Source organism: Arthrobotrys flagrans (assembly GCF_004000055.1).
Source record: "Arthrobotrys flagrans strain CBS H-5679 chromosome Unknown unitig_8, whole genome shotgun sequence".
Classification (NCBI taxonomy): domain Eukaryota; kingdom Fungi; phylum Ascomycota; class Orbiliomycetes; order Orbiliales; family Orbiliaceae; genus Arthrobotrys; species Arthrobotrys flagrans.
The window spans coordinates 3,251,471-3,269,041 of record NW_027137553.1 but is presented as its reverse complement, the minus strand read 5'-3'; the positions used below and the strand labels follow the sequence as shown (position 1 = coordinate 3,269,041).

Genomic DNA, 17,571 nt, shown 5'->3' with positions numbered 1-17,571 from the left:
TAACTCGAAGATCAAGAATCAAAAGAGTGCATACACTAAAGCCGTCTTCTGGTGCATCAAACTACATTCTTTGCAAAACCTGAACACCAATGAGGTGCTACCGGAGTGCTGGATCTCGCCTTCCTGAAGTTCAGTTCGAAGCACAGGCCATCCATGATGAAAGACATTTTCCTCAGCGGTTTCTAATCCCTTCAAATGGAAAAATGTCGCATTCAACGATACCCCTCCACCTTGTTTGAGCTCGCCTGGAATTTCGAAAATTCCATGCTGCGACGATGATTTATTCCCTCGCCAGGCGAAGAAGTGCGTGAGGTGCGTGAGGTGCCACCGAGTCGAGCAAGTACCGCCATTGTACCTCAGGGATTTACCTGCATTAGTACGCCCGTTGAATGTGTAGACTTGTCGGCTAGTAAAGAATCTCCAGCCTGCTAGTGGGTTCCAGAATGGGACGACCCCATCCATTCATTGATTGAATATAGCACCCAGCAGCTGGACGTGCAGACGAGATAAAAAGGGAGGCCGTCTTTCGAGAGACTCGACTTGGGTTTCGCCTTTGTGGTCTGATTTCTCCCTTTCAGAACTGTTTACTCATATACATAAACTATGCATACGCTTTGAAGCTTCGAGCTTCTCGTTTTATTTTGTCCTTGTTTTTATTCTTTAATTGCGAGTCTGTGAACTCTTCTGACCGAAAGCGGACCCAGGCCAGGTTTTGTATTGTAGAGACCTTTGAAGCAGCCAATCGATCGGGTCATTTCACCACACCCAATAGTCGTGACTGACCTCCACCGCCTCCACTTCCTTCCATTCCCCCCAGAAGACTACAGACAGACATTCAACTTGATATAAAAAAACAGGCCATTCGCCAGACACACCACCATCGTTCACTTATATATTTCCTATATAGTGTCTACTATTGTTTGGAGTCAATCCACCAAACAGACTACCTATCTGCACTCCCCCAAGTATTATACTGTCCCGTCTTTTGAGGCGACATCCGAGGCTTCAAGTCCATTGCACCCACTTCATGATAAACTCCGGCGCCCTCTGACCGACAACCCTCGTCTGTACATACGTACATTACATTACGCCGCTATAATAGAGTAGTAATCGCACTGGCCATGGCGACAACCGGTCCTGCCCGCTCCTCTGCCGCAGACCAGTTGCGACAGGGCCTAGAAATCGACGTTGGTGGACTAGGCAACATTAATAGCCGATTCACCAGTGCCTTACTATCACGTTCCCACGACGCTTGTCTAGACATTAACCTTCATTCAAACTCGCGGAAGGATCCTACGACTGGCAGCAGCAGCGGCGGCGGCGGCGGCCATATCAACGTATCGTCGTCAAGTGACTCGTTCGCCGACTTGGACGAATCGCTTGCCTCAACTTCAGCCTCGGACATCAAATCGAAACCATCCAACACCCGCAGCCTACCCAGCAGTCCCTACTCTATGACCGACTCATTTGCTCCATCGTCGGCGGGCTTGCCGTCGTCGGCGGCAGCTTCATATTCCAATATTCGGGTACGAGCATTTCCCACCAGCTCGGCACGCAACAACGCAGTGTAGCGTGCTCGGACGCTAGATCACTTTCCCATGTGCTAACCAACCCAACATGATCATAGCTCACACCATATTCAACTTCATCATTCTTACGGCCCGGTTCCCGTTTTGAAGGCACCCAACAGTCCGATAAACAAACATACACTGTCCATGTTGAGATCAAACATGTCGATATGCGAGAGTCGTTCCTGTGTGGCTACCTGTGTATTCAAGGTATGTCGGTTCGGACGCCTGCATTCCCAATTTCATCTAGGCACTAATACTAGAAAAGAAAGAAATAACTAACCGTCATCGCCGTTATCGCAGGTCTAACACAGGATAACCCCACCTTGACTACCTACTTCGAAGGCGAACTCATCGGCAGCAAATATGCCTTCAAAACGAAGAACAAGAACTGGGGTGCTTCCGAAAAAATTGACCTCCAGCATTGGGGTAGATTCCCTGCCTACCGTCCGTATACCAAATCCTCAAAGTCCAAAGAGAGCCACACCAAGGAGTTCGGCGAGCAGGAGCATATCTTCATGAGGTGGAAGGAATACTTCCTTGTGCCGAATCACAGGGTTAAGGAGCTTACCGGTGCAAGCTTTGACGGTTTCTACTACATCTGCTTCAGCCAGGTCACCGGAGATGTTTCGGGAATCTACTTTCACTCTAACAGCGAGAAATGGCAGCAACTAGAGCTAAAGCATGTTCCCGACCACGGTATTTACGGGTCCATCGAATTCAGATGAAACAGGCCACTGAAGACGATGTAACGACGTCCAGCTAGGTAACATTAGCTGAGACAATAATCCTCGACGAATATCTGAGACCTTTCGGAATAGGAATCAATGGCCCCATCCGCCAACTCGCATCCCGACTTACGTCTATCGTTAGACTTCTCCCTTTTGAAAGCAAAAAAAATTAAGGAAGGAAAAGAAGAAAAAGAAAACCAGAAAAAAAAAGAACAAACCGTCGCAGGACCATGGGATTTTCCTGCGAATCTCATACTCAACGCTTTACCGGCACTAGGCCATGGGCTATAGTTGCTCTTTACAAATCGTACCCTTTCGTTTTTGATTTCTTTATTCTCTCTTGTATCATACGGCTTTTCGACATCCCGATGACACTCCTCATCCTCCTCCCCCTTCTCCTATGATACCTACTGTGTGGCCTTAGTTTTGCTTTAATTTTTTTATATCGGAAAGCTTGCATCCCATCTCGTCTTGTTGTTTAGCGGTTGTTTCTCTTTTTACAGATATTATTTGGTCGTAGCTAGCGTGGGAATCCGCTACTTTCTCAAACAGGGCTTCCATTATCATCTTTCCCCTTTTTTTCTTTTTATATCTACATCATGATGTTCTTTTGGGGGGCGGTTTTCAGGTTATCAATTGCATTATCTGACCTAGGCAGGCATGTCTTCGCACATGTTTCTATAACCTTGATGTGATAGTGGCATCATCTCAACTGTATTATTAGTAGACCTATCATTCCGAATATAAAAAATATATTTATACCAAGCCCAATCGAAGCTGTTTTATTTCATGCATGGTTAAGTAGCTAAGTACTTACTCAAGTAGGTACTTTGGTTTAATTTTTGTCGTGGTCCGATGTGCGCTCGCCCAGCATGCGGCAGAGCCGCTTGGGAAGCTAAGTCGCAAATGCAGATGCGGATTCGATACCCAAAACTTTTTCTTTCGACATCCACCACCTAGGGACCCACATTCCACCCCACAATTGCATTCCGACATCAACGATAATGGCGTCCTCACCAGCTCCAAATCCTGTCAAAAGGCAGAAGCGTATCGATTTCCGAAAGACGGAGCAGCAGGAGGTTCTGCCGCAGAAGCGATTCTACCGACAGCGAGCACATGCAAATCCGTTTTCTGATCACAGATTGGACTAGTAAGGACCCTTTCAATTGCATGTCAATATCGTATAGGAGCTCATTCGAAAATTTTTGCAATTGCCAGCCCAATATCGCCTCAGGATATGGATTGGAGCGATTACTTTCCTGCATACTTTTCCAAAAAGCGAAAACTCGACGATACGGCCGACAACTCTGAAGAAACGGTGGAAGTACAGTCAACCAGCGATGTTAAACTCGATACGAAGAAGGTGGAGATTGCAGATATTGGATGTGGTTTTGGTGGTCTACTTATATCACTCGCCCCTACATTCCCTGAGAAGTTGATTTTGGGTATGGAGATCCGTATGCAGGTCACAGCATATGTCCAGGACCGAATAACGGCGTTACGAAATCAATGTTCAACAAAGAAGGAAGGACAAGAAGTTGTTCCTGGCGGATATCAGAATATCGGAATAATCCGAGGGAATGCGATGAAGTTTTTGCCCAACTTCTTTGAAAAACATCAGTTAAGCAAGATGTTCTTTTGCTTTCCAGACCCGCATTTCAAGGCTAGGAAACATAAGGCGAGGATCATTTCGTACGTGCAATTTCGATATGGATGATGGTGGGATTTAGGGACGGCTGCTAACCAATGAGTAGCCCCACGTTACTCGCAGAATATGCATACATTTTACGGCCTGGTGGTATAATATACACAATCACAGACGTGGAAGATTTACACTTGTGGATGGCGAAACACCTGGACGACCACCCGATGTTTGAGAGATTATCAGAGGAGGAACAGGAGAACGATGTTTGCGTAAAGATCATGAGGACGGATACAGAGGAGGGTAAGAAAGTGGCACGGAACCAAGGAAGCAAGTGGGTGGCCTGTTTCAGAAGGGTTGAGGATCCAGTATGATATCAATAAAGTATGGTCACGATAATGCATTCGGGCTGTTTGGCCGAGGCGGGACCTTGCAGGTCTAACTACTTACATACGCCTCTACCCAACCACAGTTGCAAATCGTCTATGACCTCGGTGAATATAGATGTATGTTGAGATATAATTATAAGAGGGCAGAGCATCGCGTGACTGGAAGCCAGTTGACCATGCCAGGCTAAGCTTGGGGGCACATGCGCTAGCCAACCAAGCAAACCGCCCTGCCCATGCCACATTACGTCGCAACCACATCCCGCATCCCACCTGTACGAAGTACGGAGCATACCAGTACATCAACCATCCACGGTACTTGTGCATCAGCTATAATTCTCAACTATTACATGTCCTCTTGCTTGATCCCTCTTGTATTCTTGCACCGTAATCTCCCCAATCCACATTTAGGCCCGGACCAATACATCAAACATCTACAATTCGTAGCGTGAGAGCTCAACACCAACTCCAGTTACAACCCAGATAGCTTTCTATCCTTATCGTCAGTTTCATCGCTGCGGAACAACCCCAAAGGTATCGCTCGATTATGGTAGGGCTACTATGTCATCGTCACAATAGAATACGCTTAAATCTTCCTGGAGATGTCGACCACAGGCAGCATACCTGATCCTCCTCCTCCATACTCCCCCCTTGGCGCGCCGGCCCCCCCAGAACCTTCAACTTCACCAGCTCCAGAGGAGGACAACGGACCTATTATAGATGACCCGGAATTTGAAACATTCCCGGGTATAGAGCTTCCGGACCAGATTCCATTTCCACTTAAAGTCGGTGCCGGAATCGTACTCTTTCTTTCAGTCGCTTCGCGGATTATTCCTAATTTCCGGACGATATTCTTCACGGCAATATGGACTTCAATAATTACCTTCGTACTTCTGGTACTCCTGACAGTATTTACAGTTCAGAAGCGACGATCGAGCGAACCTGCCAGCCAGCCACTCAAAAATATCAAACCGTTGGCATTTACTCGCCCTACGAGATTTCACGCGGAGCTAGAAGCTATTAAGAAAGAAGAATCGTTCGTTCGAGCACCGTTATATCCGCCAAGTCAGAAGGTTTCAGATGCTATAGACGAAATTATAGATCTTATTCTAAGCAGTTTCATCAATGAATGGTACCGAAGAATTACACCAGACCCAGCATTCAAGAACCAGGTTGAGAAGACGATACGGCACGCGCTTTATGCGCTATGGACTCGAGCAGAGAAGTTGGATTTGGTGGAAATAGCGGTGGGGAGGGTGGTGCCGCTTCTGACGACACATCTGTCGGAGTTTGCGAGTGCAGAGAAGGCGGTTAGGGGAAAGCATCTTAATAAACAGCTGACAGAATCGGAGGAATTGGATATGGCAGTTGCATCGAAGTATAGGGATGGCAGGCTGCATGCCGCTGTTCAGGTTGCTTATACGGATTCTAAAACGATACAGCAGGATTATTTGAGGAAGATCATAACCAAGGTGCTGCCTCTGATCTTGCCGGAGAAGGAGATGAAGAGCAGGGCCGTTAGTGTGCTTGTGCGAGAAATTATGTCGTGCAGTGTACTGCTGCCGGTTATCATGCTAATGTCTGATCCAGATTTCTGGAACCGGACAGTCGAGACTTTGGTAGGTTCTGTCAGCAAAATATGTATTGGCCTTCCTTCCTTCTAACAGAATTTGTATTATAGGGAAGGGGTGCGCTCCAAGAGCGGAAGACAGTTCGAAAATTGAGAGCTGCATTAGAACAACATACATCTCCAAAAACGAAACTTCATAAACGTCTCACCCCAAAGGCTGATGAACGAACATTTGAGCGATTCATTCGGTCTATTAGGAACTGCAACAGCCTACCAGATGCGAAGCGTATGAGGAATGAGATTACCATCCAGCTTCGCAAGGACGCCGATTTCCAGGACCAGGTCTACCTCAAACGTCTTGAAACTGCAAAGAAACTTTTGGATCAAAAGGTCGCCCATTTATCGTCTGGCCCAAAGGCTCCTGCGCTACCGGCTCCGATGTCAAGGTCGAATTCGACGAGGAACGGAAGAAATGGGGCGTCAGGCGCCGAACAGCATACTTTACTCCAGATCTTGAAGAGTCCATCTGGCATCACGTCCTTCATGGAGTATATGGATAGGCAAAACCGAATAAAGCTAGTTCAGTTTTGGATGGTTGTCGACGGACTACGGAATCCATTAGAAGACGACCCTGCTTCGGATGAAGAATCGGTACCTGCGGGCTTGTCTTGGACTAGCTCTGATAGAAACGACATCGGGCAAATCTACGAAGCGTATATTTCGATTACGGAGCTCAAAATTCCAAATAAATCCCGACACATGGTCAGGAAGTTCCTCAAGAGTGGGAAGAACGCAAGCAATTTCCAATACTACCAAGCGAGGGGTGCTGTCCTTAGGGCCCAGACCGCTGTTTACGAGGACATGCAGGAAAATGACCTCCCAGGATTCAAAAGTTCAGATCTTTTCTACAATTATTCCTCGTCACGGGAGAATCGATCACAGAGTTTGGATTCTCCGAGCATGGGGCCGCAATCTTCAAACAGTTTACAGGTTCCTGAGTTCCCGGAAGGGCGTAGGGGCTCATTACAATTTAAGCCCTCTAGCTCTTCCGATAAGGGGGATTTGTTTGCGTCGAGACATTCACATGACGAGAAGCGATCAAAACTGTTCGACGATGATTGGGGTGCGAGTGAATTATCACAATCCCGGGGAAGTCTAAAGGATGAGCTATTCTCAGAAGGTTCCGTTCAGGAGGACCCGATTTCGCCATCAAATGGAGTCGTGGAGGCAGTGGAGGCGGCCCTCAACCATATCATGGAGGAGCGACCTAGCGTCGATGACAGTAGAAAAGGGTCTACCAACAAGTTATTCGATGACCTGACCGATAACCTCACGCCGGATAGTGGACGTTCCTCTGGCGAGATATCCCGTCCTGCTTCGACCCAGCCTGTGTATCCTAAACGAATATCTTCGAAGAAGGCTACTAGCCTTGCTACTCTTGGTCTCGTTAATGATTTTGCTTCAAAGTCAGTGTTTGCAGGGGAAGAAATATTTGCAGAGGAGAATGCAAAAGCATTGGAGGATCAAGGGTTCTCTTCAGATCCAGCCTCAGACTATGAAGACGCAGAGGTTCATGAAGCGGCACCCGGAGACCTTGGGTTGGCTGAAGCTATTTCCGAGCTTACCCTATCCATAAACAAACTCTACACCCAAGATGCGGTCGTTTCGAGTATGCTGAAGAAAGCGGAACTGACGAATAATACTGCAGAGCTGAGGATCCTAAATAAGAGTAGAGCAAGTTTGCAGCGGGAGATCCGACGAAAGGAGCTTCAGAGGCAACAATATATCATCCAAGAAAGCGATAATAGTTTATACGGCCGTGCGAACATTAGCATCAAGCAACCGATTGTGGGAAATGAGCAGGGCAAGGAATATGCTATATACATCGTCGAAGTATATAGAAAGGCAGGCGATCAGTTCCCAGCAGCTGAATGGGGGGTTGCAAGGCGGTATAGCGAGTTCTTCCAGCTTCATCAGGAACTCCGGGCGAAGTACGCATCCGTCAAACATCTTGAATTCCCTAGAAAGCATGTTGTTATGAAGCTTCAGAGGGACTTTTTAGATAAAAGGAGAGCAGCATTGGAGGTTTATCTTAGAGGCCTTCTTCTCATACCAGACGTTTGCAGGAGTAGAGAATTTCGGTCTTTCCTTTCACAGCAAAGTCTCCCACCAATTCCTGATGCCAATGCGGCTGATGGAGCGGGGGAGGCAGACTTCATCTCGAAACTATACAACTCTATCGCCGATGGAATGGGAGATGTTATAGGAACCGTGCCGATGTTTGAGCAGTTAACTGCAGCAGCTTCGAGTATCGCTGGATTTCCACATAGTGGCCTACTCTCCGATGCCGATAGTTCTCTTAAGGCGAGAACAGCAGAAGGTGGCGAGGTCAGTGTGGCGGAAGCGGAAGCTGAGTTAATTGCGTATGAGAACAAGGAGGATATTCCATTCGTAAAACCGATATGTGATCTTTTCTTGGAGGTATTCGAATTGAATAAAGGGAGCAGTTGGTTGAAGGGGCGGGCCGTTGTCGTCGTCCTTCACCAACTGCTCGGAGGAACAATTGAGAGGTACGTATTCGTTATCGTCATATCCTTAACGAGCAGAGTTCCTAACACCCTTTACAGAAAAGTTCGAGAGCAAGTCAAGGGCTTGACTAATGAAGAAAGTATCGAGCGGTATATTCATATGTTGCGTGATAATCTTTGGGCGGATAAGAGCTTTATCTTTACTCGGCCGCCTCGGACGACGAAGGAGAAATCAAGGAGCAGGACGGAGGCGAGCCTGATGCTCGCTACGCTCATACCCGGTACGTCTGACCCACCATATATAAGAATATTTTAGATACTAATGGTTGTGATAGATATTGCTGCCAATGTTGTCGGTAGGTCTAGCGCAAGTAATGCCAGTCGGAGACTCTTCGCAGCCTTCAACAACGAACGGCTGAATTCTCACATGGCGTTTATGATATTGGATACGATAGTTGATGCATTGTTTCCAGAGCTGAGACAGTAACCTTCGTCTCTTTCTTATTCCATGCATTTATTGATCTTTTTTTCCTAGGGCGCATTATATTTCCTTTAAGGACTTGTTTTTTAGAGGTTGCATTGCTTGTCGTATAACTTTTAGACCGATTCGATTGGTTTGTGGTATTTTTTTATCATGCTTCTAAGGACATTTCAGATACCCTTCATGCGCGCTCCGTTTATTAATGCATAATACCATTTAGAACCGTTCCTCTTGAATTGATTATAGAAATTCATCCACCCGATTAATCATAACGATCCATAGCGTAGGTGGTAAAAATTATGTGGATTGCCGCTTTGCCGCACTTTTATATGGCAGCTGTGACAGAATTTGGTAGGCGAAATCTATAACAAACCCTGCGCACTTGCGAGCTATAAACCTCCCCCACCAACTCCCCCAGCCTTCATCCACAGCACCGTAGATACCTACCCGAGAAAACGGCCACGACGAAGCACAACATGTCTGTCGAAGCAGAGCTTCTCAAGGTCGCACCGGGCCTCGACAGAGTGCTTACCCAATACTGCGTCGGTTTCCTCAAATACGCCATCAACACTGAAGTCACTGACGCTGCCGATGAGCTTCAAAACGCGATTCAATCGGTCACCGCTATTTTGCAGTCCGCTGCTATTGATACGCCTCCAGAGACCATTACTGCGACAGTAGCCTCGATGGTCAAGACGCTCATGCCGGCTGAGGGTCTCGCGAAACGGGCCGCGGCGGGTACGAACCGTAAACTGGAGCAGACTATCAACATGTCTTCCCGAAGTGGGATATCAGGCACCATGAACCTCGTTGCTTCAATCGACCTCGAAGCTACGGCATCACGAAAAGTCGAATCGCGAGTCGATAAGAAGAAGTTGGAGAAGGCAGAAAAGAAAATCAAAGCCAAACAAGACAAGAAGCTTCACAAGAACGTCGAATACGAGGCTTCGAAACTTATCACTGCTACGAACGATACGAAGAGCTACGAGGAGTTTTATATGCAGGTCAATCCCTTACAGCTTGGTAGTTCGGCGGCCGGGAAGAGTAAGGATATTAAGGTTGAGAATGTGGATGTTCAGATTGGTGGGAAGAGGATATTGACGGATACAACGTTGACGTTGGCATACGGAAGACGATATGGTTTAGTGGGCCAGAACGGTATTGGTAAATCCACGCTGCTGAGGGCGTTGAGCAAGAGAGAATTGAGCGTTCCGACACATATTACCATCCTACACGTGGAGCAGGAAATCACAGGAGATGATACGCCGGCGCTGCAGGCGGTGCTTGATGCGGACGTTTGGAGAAAACATTTGTTGGCGGAGCAGGAGAGGATCAATGGATTGTTAGCAGAATTGGAGAGCATGCCTCTGGCGGCACAGAGCAGGCCGGATATGCAGAGTAAGGAGGAACTTGGGAGTTTGTTATCGGATGTACACGAGAAGTTGGCGGAAATGGAGTCGGATAAGGCGGAATCCAGGGCTGCTAGTATTTTGTTCGGTTTGGGATTCTCTGCTGAGAAGCAGCAGTTTGCGACGAAGACCTTCTCTGGTGGTTGGAGGATGAGATTGGCGTTGGCTAGGGCGCTGTTTTGTAAACCGGACTTGCTACTTCTTGACGGTATGTCTTCTCTGTTTTGCCTTCCATCGCGACTATGATCGTGGGGGTGGTTAACGCTAATGTGGTTGTCTTATAGAACCGTCTAACATGTTGGACGTTCCGTCGATTGTCTTCCTATCTGAATATCTGCAAGGATATCCCAGCACAGTGCTCGTCGTTTCCCACGACAGGGCCTTCCTTAACGAAGTGGCTACCGATATCATTCACCAACACTCCGAAAGGCTGGACTACTACAAAGGTGGTAACTTTGATTCCTTCTACGCAACCAAGGAGGAAAGAAGAAAGACCGCCATCAGAGAGTACGAGAACCAAATGGCGTACAGGAAACACTTGCAGACTTTCATCGACAAGTTCAGATACAACGCTGCGAAGTCGTCAGAAGCTCAGTCGAGAATCAAAAAGTTGGAGAAGCTGCCGGTTTTGGAACCCCCGGAGGCCGAGTACTCTGTTCACTTTGCGTTCCCCGGTGTCGAGAAGCTTTCACCGCCAATCATGCAGATGAGCGGAGTTTCTTTCGCATACAGGGAAGGACACCCTATCGTTTCCAATGTCGATTTGGATGTTCAGCTTGACTCGCGGATTGGTATCGTTGGACCCAACGGAGCGGGTAAAACGACAGTTTTGAAGCTCATAACCGGTCAGCTACAGCCCAGCTCGGGTCTGATCAGCAAGAACGGACGTTTGAGGGTTGGTTATTTCGCACAGCACAATCTGGACTACTTGGATCCCAATCTCAGCGCGTTGAGTTTCTGCGCCAGAGAGTTCCCGGGTAAGACGGATGAGGAATACCGTCGTCACCTGGGTAACTTTGGCATCACCGGACCCGTTGGTCTTCAACGAATGGAGCTTCTTTCCGGGGGTCAAAAATCGCGTGTGGCATTTGCATGTTTAGGGTTGGCTAATCCGCAAGTGCTTGTTCTTGACGAACCTACCAATCATTTGGACGTGGAGGCTATGGATGCGCTGTCGGATGCATTGAAGAACTTCGAGGGAGGAGTGTTGATGGTTAGTCACGACGTTACGATACTGCAGAACGTGTGTACGAGTTTGTGGGTGTGCGAGGGAGGGAAAGTGGAGCATTTCGATGGGACCGTGAAGCAGTATAAGAAGAGGATATTGGATGCGGCGAAGGAGAACGGAGTTGTGCAGCAGCATTGAAATTTTACATCCATGTTTCTACACAGATCCCATCATATCAATCGATGTCTATCTGTACACGATATCATTTTATGGTGTTGCAGATGTTGGAAGTGTGGTGGTGGTTTAATTTGTCGTACGAGCAGCAATTAAGAGAACCAGCAGCAGAAATGTAAGCGCCTGGCATCGTCCAGGGCAGGGCTCTTCATTGGCTCTTCACTCACTCATCTGCATGCCTTTGCATTCAAGATTTTCGAATTCTGCCTCCCTCTTCTGCCCGCATAAACACTGCCTTTGGTAAAACTTACATAAGGCTTGACACCATCTGCGGATGATGGACGGGGGAAGATATGGCAGTCCTCCGTCCGTGGCTGAATTGGCTCGCACAGAAATTAATTACAATCTCGCCTGTCCGCTTGCTGTTTGAAAGAACGAGACCGAGAGAGCCGCCTCCTTTTTTCTTCTTCCCTCTCTCTCTCGATATTAATATACACCCTCTTGTGATATGTAGAACAATAAGAATAAGAACAATAACTTCTCCACCCGCCGTCTGTAGATGTCTCCGTAGATACTTACCTCATGCATACATACCGTTTCCCCAATATAATACAGACTAGCGGAGTAGCGGAGAGGACGAGAGAGAGGGTGTGTTCAGCCTCTTCTGTTTCCCCTAACTAAACCTGACTAGACCAAGACCAGGACCACAACCATGACCTTGAATGACCAGCCAGAAGTACTGTTCAACCTCCATCAATCCATCAAATCAGCCCCGTTTCAGACCTTCTAATCAAACTGACTGCCCTTTCTTTCCCTTTTTCTGTCCCCAAATCTGCATCTTCAACCTCCACATCGTGTTAACGTTAAAGGAGGGAACTGTATACTTACTTACCAATACATACATACAAATACATACACCACTACATGCTTGCACGCATGCGATTAGCTCAGCCGGTTCGGTGATAAAACCCCCCTGGATATTGGATATTCTCGACATCGCGTTTTTTGGCCGTCATAATTTAATTAATTAACTCGAAGCTCCAAATATCTATTGCACCTTCGAACAAACCCTCGTTTTCCAGTCGCTCGACTCTTTCAAACCTTCAAGGATCCCTTTCTTGCTCGGCTGCTCTCTCCCTCTTTCTCTAACCAGGCAGGCAGGCAGACAGACAGGCAGGCAACAGCTATCTATCTGTCTATCCATCCATCCCATCGCTCTTCCGACATTTGAATGTCTGCTCGACCCGTTTAGGTCTTCGTATTGGAGCCCATCACGGATTCTCGGTCTTCTTCTCCGTTGCCCGATCCTTCTTCCCCTCCTACCTTTGAACAAAGTCCGGCGTATCCCAATCGTTCTGCATCGGCTCTGAGTTCAACGTCTTCCTCCCCGACTCTCCCGTTCTACTCTCCTTCCGCCGATTCTCCTCCCTTTCTAGGACCTCCGCCGTTCAGGGGACTCGGAGAGATCATCCATCAGGAACAGGATCCCACCACCACCGGTCAGAAAGTCGAAGATCAGAATCAGAATCAGAATCAGAATCAATCTTTAACTTTAACCCTATCTCCCGGTCCTTCTTTCGAGGTTTCTGCCGACAAAAAGGGAAACGAGGCTTCTGGTTCATCTCTAAATCTAAAATCTCCTCAAGCCGGCTCTTCCTCAAAGGACGACAGAGAGCCTCCTCCTCCTTACACCGAGTCTTCAAGTCCTATCCAATCCTTTACCTTCTGTATGGCTGCGTCGGTCATAACACAGGTCTCTCAGACCGCTGGACCTCAGGTCAACCTTGCGGGTTAGAAACAATCTCTAAATCCGATCCGATTCGATTCCAATAAATACGATATTTGGAATAAAATACAATAAGGATGTAGAAAGCTGACTTTTGGATTTTGATTATTTTCGCAGATGGGCCGGATGAAAACCTCACCCTTGACCTTCGGTAAGCTGCAGTTCTTTTCCTCCATCTCACCCGGCTTGTCACATTTGTTACCTTTTTCATATAATGCAATCGAACATTTGCTAATATATACAATACTATACAGAGGAACCCAATTCGTCATATCCAGGGATGAGCTATTAACTTTGCCAGAATTCGTCCTCCTGTCTTTGTTTCCTAATGGGCTCTTTCCGGATGGACAATTCCGTGAGGATGATGTCTACTCCGTGGATGTAAGTCACAATTCCTTACTAATCCTTACCATATATAACATATGTCGCTAATTTTATAATATTTAGTTCGACCCTGCTTGTCTCCAGTACATGCTAGAGTTCTTCCGGAAAGTCGGCTCCACGATCCCGCAACCTCATGAAGATGAGGACCCAGATCATGAGGTTTCGCCACCCAACAGTCCCTCGAACCTCCTTCAAGACCGCGCTGGCATAATAGTGTTACGTGAGGATCTCGACTTCTATGTGATACCACCAAAGGCAGAGATCTCCCAGTCGCATATGTTAGAGGTTAAAAGGGAATGTGCGAAAGTCTTGCTCTCGTACGATGGTATCTTTTCTGGGCTTAGAAGGACAGACGAATCTGGAACTACCGAGCAACATTTGATCGAAATGTTGACTGCAGGGTGAGCTACGAAATATATCTCCATCGGAGTTGCAAACTTGGAGTTCTAACATTTTGTTATATAGCGGCTTCAATGCCGATGACAGATGGGGACACCGCGCGAGGGAGCCAAATAAGGCGGTTATTTGCTCTCTTGCTCTAGCCAGGTTACGAACAGATATTCGAGGTGAGGGCGCCAACTCTAACACCGTTGGGATGGCCCAAAAGCTCCTCTTGTTCTGGCGAAAACCTGCTGTAAGTTCTTGATGGACCGACTCACATGACCTCGAAGAATATACACTAACGTATCATCACAGAGACGATGCTGGTGGGAAGGAATGGAGGTCCCCGACGTCCCTGGCGTTGAAGGCAAGCTTAAGGTTTGGATTAGACGCGTGTGGACTCTTGAAATGGTATGTGTAAACCCCAAATTTGGTGGCGTATGAAAGCAGTTTTTGCTAACGATATCTTTCCATCAGAGTGTCATCGGCCTGCGCTAACCGGCCTCCGTCTTCTGCTGAATTTTGAAGCACTTGTTTCACGAAAAGATAAAGTCCAGCGTTCATGCCAGCGATATGCCCATTTTTTTTTTTTTTTTTCCCTTCTCATCTTCTTTTTCTTATCGCTCAATCACGTCGAATGGCCTCATCAATCTCCGCGAAAGAGTACGCCCTTGGTGGATTCCACGTTAGTTGCATCCACGTCACCAGAGCTGCGATCGAGAACGATCATTCGAAGTCCAACGAGCCCCTACCGCTCTCGCTCTGCTGAAATGGGATTCTCGACAGCCCCATTTACCTACCTAGCCCGTCCTTTTAATGTCCTCTTCCTCTTTCTTTTTGAGCATAAAACCTTTTTTTTACATATTAAGCTATTATTCCCGTCCGCGAACTCTTGATAATACTCCCACCCTTCGTTTCCTGATCAGTGTATTTATTAAATCCCTCCTATCGGCCGCCCCTCCTGCTCCTGCTCCTCCGACCTTTCTCTCGCCCTCGATAGCATGTTGAATTTTATAGCGTATATCTATCTTTCCTTCTCCTATTTAAGATCCTTTTCTGGCCGAAAAAATATCCGTTGAAGAAAACCATGTAAAGCATACCATATACATGTATGTACCCCAAGAGCAGATGGAACAACTATTTCGCCTGTGAAAAGAAAGGGAAGTCCAAAGTCGTATATACACAAGTAGCAGATACAGTCCAACTATACCATGGCAGGTCGGACTGCAGAATGAGTCCGTCCGAAGCATTGGGATCAATGTAGTCTCTCGGCCAGATCTCCCAAGCAAATACCCGGGCTGGATTAATCGCGGCGCCGCCTAGAAATCGTCCAGATACTGCGGCTGCATTTTACTCGCCCGTTTGGACCCCAGCTGAGAATTATCTTCAGGTTCTATATCGTCGAGTCCCCAATCCAAGTCACCACTGCCGAATCCATCACCATCGACACCCCCAAACAACCCTTCCATATCGACATCGCCCTTTTCGAATGCCTCTTGGAACAGTTTGGTATCATCGTCGTTAAACTGACCTTGCCCAGGATCCGAGTCCTTGTTCGAGGGTCCCCTCAGCGGCGCGAGATCAAAGGTTTCGCCATCGAGATCCACCAGGTACCCTCCTTCGGGTGTCCTCTTCCCATTCATCTTAATATCCGTCCTCCCATTTCTAAGCCCAATAAGCGCGGACCTGAAGATCTGCGAAGCCTCGTTGCTGTGACCAAGGCCGTGTCCCATGACCATATACTTGTTCAACAAATCCCGTCTCTTCCAATCGTAAAACCTCCACAGATTCGAAGGTTTCATCCATTCTTCCAATGTCAAATTTCTATGTTTACACTTCACCACAGCTTCAAGCCCCTCTTCGCAGGCGGCGATGATATCCTGATACGGTGCGTTGCTGCATACTTCGCTGGGGTTTATGGATATGGTACCCTTCAGGTCGGGTAGGATGACGTGACCTAGCGATCTGTCGAAGGTGGGTTTCAGATGACCGATGAATTTACCGGTTTTTACGTCGTACCCGCGTTTCGTGAGGACTTGTTCCCAGGCCGCACGGACTTTTCCACGGATACCCTTTCGAACACTGGATTGTTTCCCCGTGACCAGTTTGGAGGATGTGTGGAGGTGGAAAAAGTAGCCTATCTCGTAGGTTTCCTGGTGACGCTGGAGGGCGGTACGTAGGAGTGGGTGGAAAGGGTTGAGGAGGATTCCGTGGGTACGGAGAAGGAGAACGGCGGAGCAGTACTGGACCGAGAGGAGCCTATGTTTGTAGACGTTTATGGAGGCTCGTGCCGGGTTGACGTTCATCCATCTCTGACGGGGTTGGTGGGTGTACCTAACAACCGGGGTCGGATCCGAATTGCTTGGGTTTTGTCGTCGTTTTTTAGACCGACCGATGTTATGATGGTCGTTCCTGGGGTGGCCAAAGTCGCCATTGTTGGAGTTTTGGTTTTGTCTGAAATTTTGAGCAGAAGAGGGATTGTAGTTTGTGAATGGGCGGCCTACAGGCCGGTCTTGTGAAGTATATCTTCTAAGGGTGGTATGAACGCAGAGGCCAATGCGAGCGGCGGTTGGTCGTCTCGAAAGATGTACGATCGGCAGCTTCATGGCGGATAGGAATACCATCGGGGAGAAAGACTGGGGTCGAGGGCGCTATCGTCGCCGCGATATTCCATCGCGCATTGTCAAGTCAAGGTCGGGATGGTTTTGAAGTTTGAGTTGGGGTCTTGGTTTTTTTTTTCGATGTGTTGCGATGTCGTCGGCCTTGAGACATCTTGCCTACATCAACACATTCTGCCATGACCAATCGATTGCCTACTTGCTTTGTCCTTGGAAGTATCTTATACGATATGAAGTGGAAGAGAGAGAAAGAATTTGAGTGATGAATCTTTTGAATACCGGCAACCTCAAATTTGTAGGCCATGCGGTTTTGTTTCAATTGATTGAATCTGTCGATGCTAGTTATTCCATCTTGTGTATGCTCCCAATATGCTATATGCAAATGCCTTTCCAACCTGACAATGAACCGGCAAGAAAGAAAGAGCAGTCCGAAATGACCTGAGTATGTATATACAACAATGCGCCGAATGCATAGTAAAGAGGAAGAGGAAGAGGAAGCACCGCGCGGAAAAGGAATGAGAAGGAAAGAACAAGGAAAGCCCCCCGCAAAGATTATATATATTACAGTGTAAAGGAAGGCACTGGGTAGGAACCAATCCATGGTCCACCCATGCATGCCGTGAAAAGAAGCTCCAGAGCCGCCAAAAATATATAAGGGAAAGGGGAAAGTGACAAGCCATACGATCCCCTGTGCACCAGACACTTGCATCCCAAAGAAAGGAGTCGATAAACTGAAGGAAAGGGA

The 17,571-nt window shown here is 47.5% G+C and overlaps 6 protein-coding genes across 6 annotated transcripts; 5 read left to right on the top strand and 1 right to left on the bottom strand.

The window, feature by feature from the left end:
* Positions 1 to 1,121: 1,121 nt before the first annotated feature.
* Positions 1,122 to 2,296, top strand: DFL_007423 (uncharacterized protein; the record flags this gene model as incomplete). Its single annotated transcript, XM_067637004.1, has 3 exons — positions 1,122 to 1,526; positions 1,628 to 1,778; positions 1,872 to 2,296. 3 exons carry the CDS (start codon positions 1,122 to 1,124, stop codon positions 2,294 to 2,296), a joined length of 981 nt encoding a protein of 326 aa, XP_067488563.1.
* Positions 2,297 to 3,303: 1,007 nt separating this feature from the next.
* DFL_007422 (uncharacterized protein) lies at positions 3,304 to 4,315 on the top strand (the record flags this gene model as incomplete). The annotated part of the gene is made up of 3 exons (XM_067637003.1): positions 3,304 to 3,449; positions 3,518 to 3,991; positions 4,054 to 4,315. The coding sequence occupies 3 exons, from the start codon at positions 3,304 to 3,306 to the stop codon at positions 4,313 to 4,315; spliced, it is 882 nt and encodes a 293-aa protein (XP_067488562.1).
* Positions 4,316 to 4,929: 614 nt separating this feature from the next.
* On the top strand, positions 4,930 to 8,912 carry DFL_007421 (uncharacterized protein; the record flags this gene model as incomplete). The annotated part of the gene is made up of 4 exons (XM_067637002.1): positions 4,930 to 5,946; positions 6,009 to 8,467; positions 8,525 to 8,706; positions 8,761 to 8,912. The coding sequence occupies 4 exons, from the start codon at positions 4,930 to 4,932 to the stop codon at positions 8,910 to 8,912; spliced, it is 3,810 nt and encodes a 1,269-aa protein (XP_067488561.1).
* A 470-nt stretch (positions 8,913 to 9,382) lies between these two features.
* On the top strand, positions 9,383 to 11,681 carry DFL_007420 (uncharacterized protein; the record flags this gene model as incomplete). The annotated part of the gene is made up of 2 exons (XM_067637001.1): positions 9,383 to 10,523; positions 10,600 to 11,681. The coding sequence occupies 2 exons, from the start codon at positions 9,383 to 9,385 to the stop codon at positions 11,679 to 11,681; spliced, it is 2,223 nt and encodes a 740-aa protein (XP_067488560.1).
* A 688-nt stretch (positions 11,682 to 12,369) lies between these two features.
* DFL_007419 (uncharacterized protein) lies at positions 12,370 to 14,706 on the top strand (the record flags this gene model as incomplete). Its single annotated transcript, XM_067636999.1, has 8 exons — positions 12,370 to 12,393; positions 12,910 to 13,447; positions 13,561 to 13,594; positions 13,698 to 13,824; positions 13,891 to 14,228; positions 14,293 to 14,461; positions 14,524 to 14,619; positions 14,686 to 14,706. The coding sequence occupies 8 exons, from the start codon at positions 12,370 to 12,372 to the stop codon at positions 14,704 to 14,706; spliced, it is 1,347 nt and encodes a 448-aa protein (XP_067488559.1).
* Positions 14,707 to 15,527: 821 nt separating this feature from the next.
* On the bottom strand, positions 15,528 to 16,814 carry DFL_007418 (uncharacterized protein; the record flags this gene model as incomplete). The annotated part of the gene is made up of 1 exon (XM_067636998.1): positions 15,528 to 16,814. The coding sequence occupies one exon, from the start codon at positions 16,812 to 16,814 to the stop codon at positions 15,528 to 15,530; it is 1,287 nt and encodes a 428-aa protein (XP_067488558.1).
* Between the last annotated feature and the right edge of the window lie 757 nt (positions 16,815 to 17,571).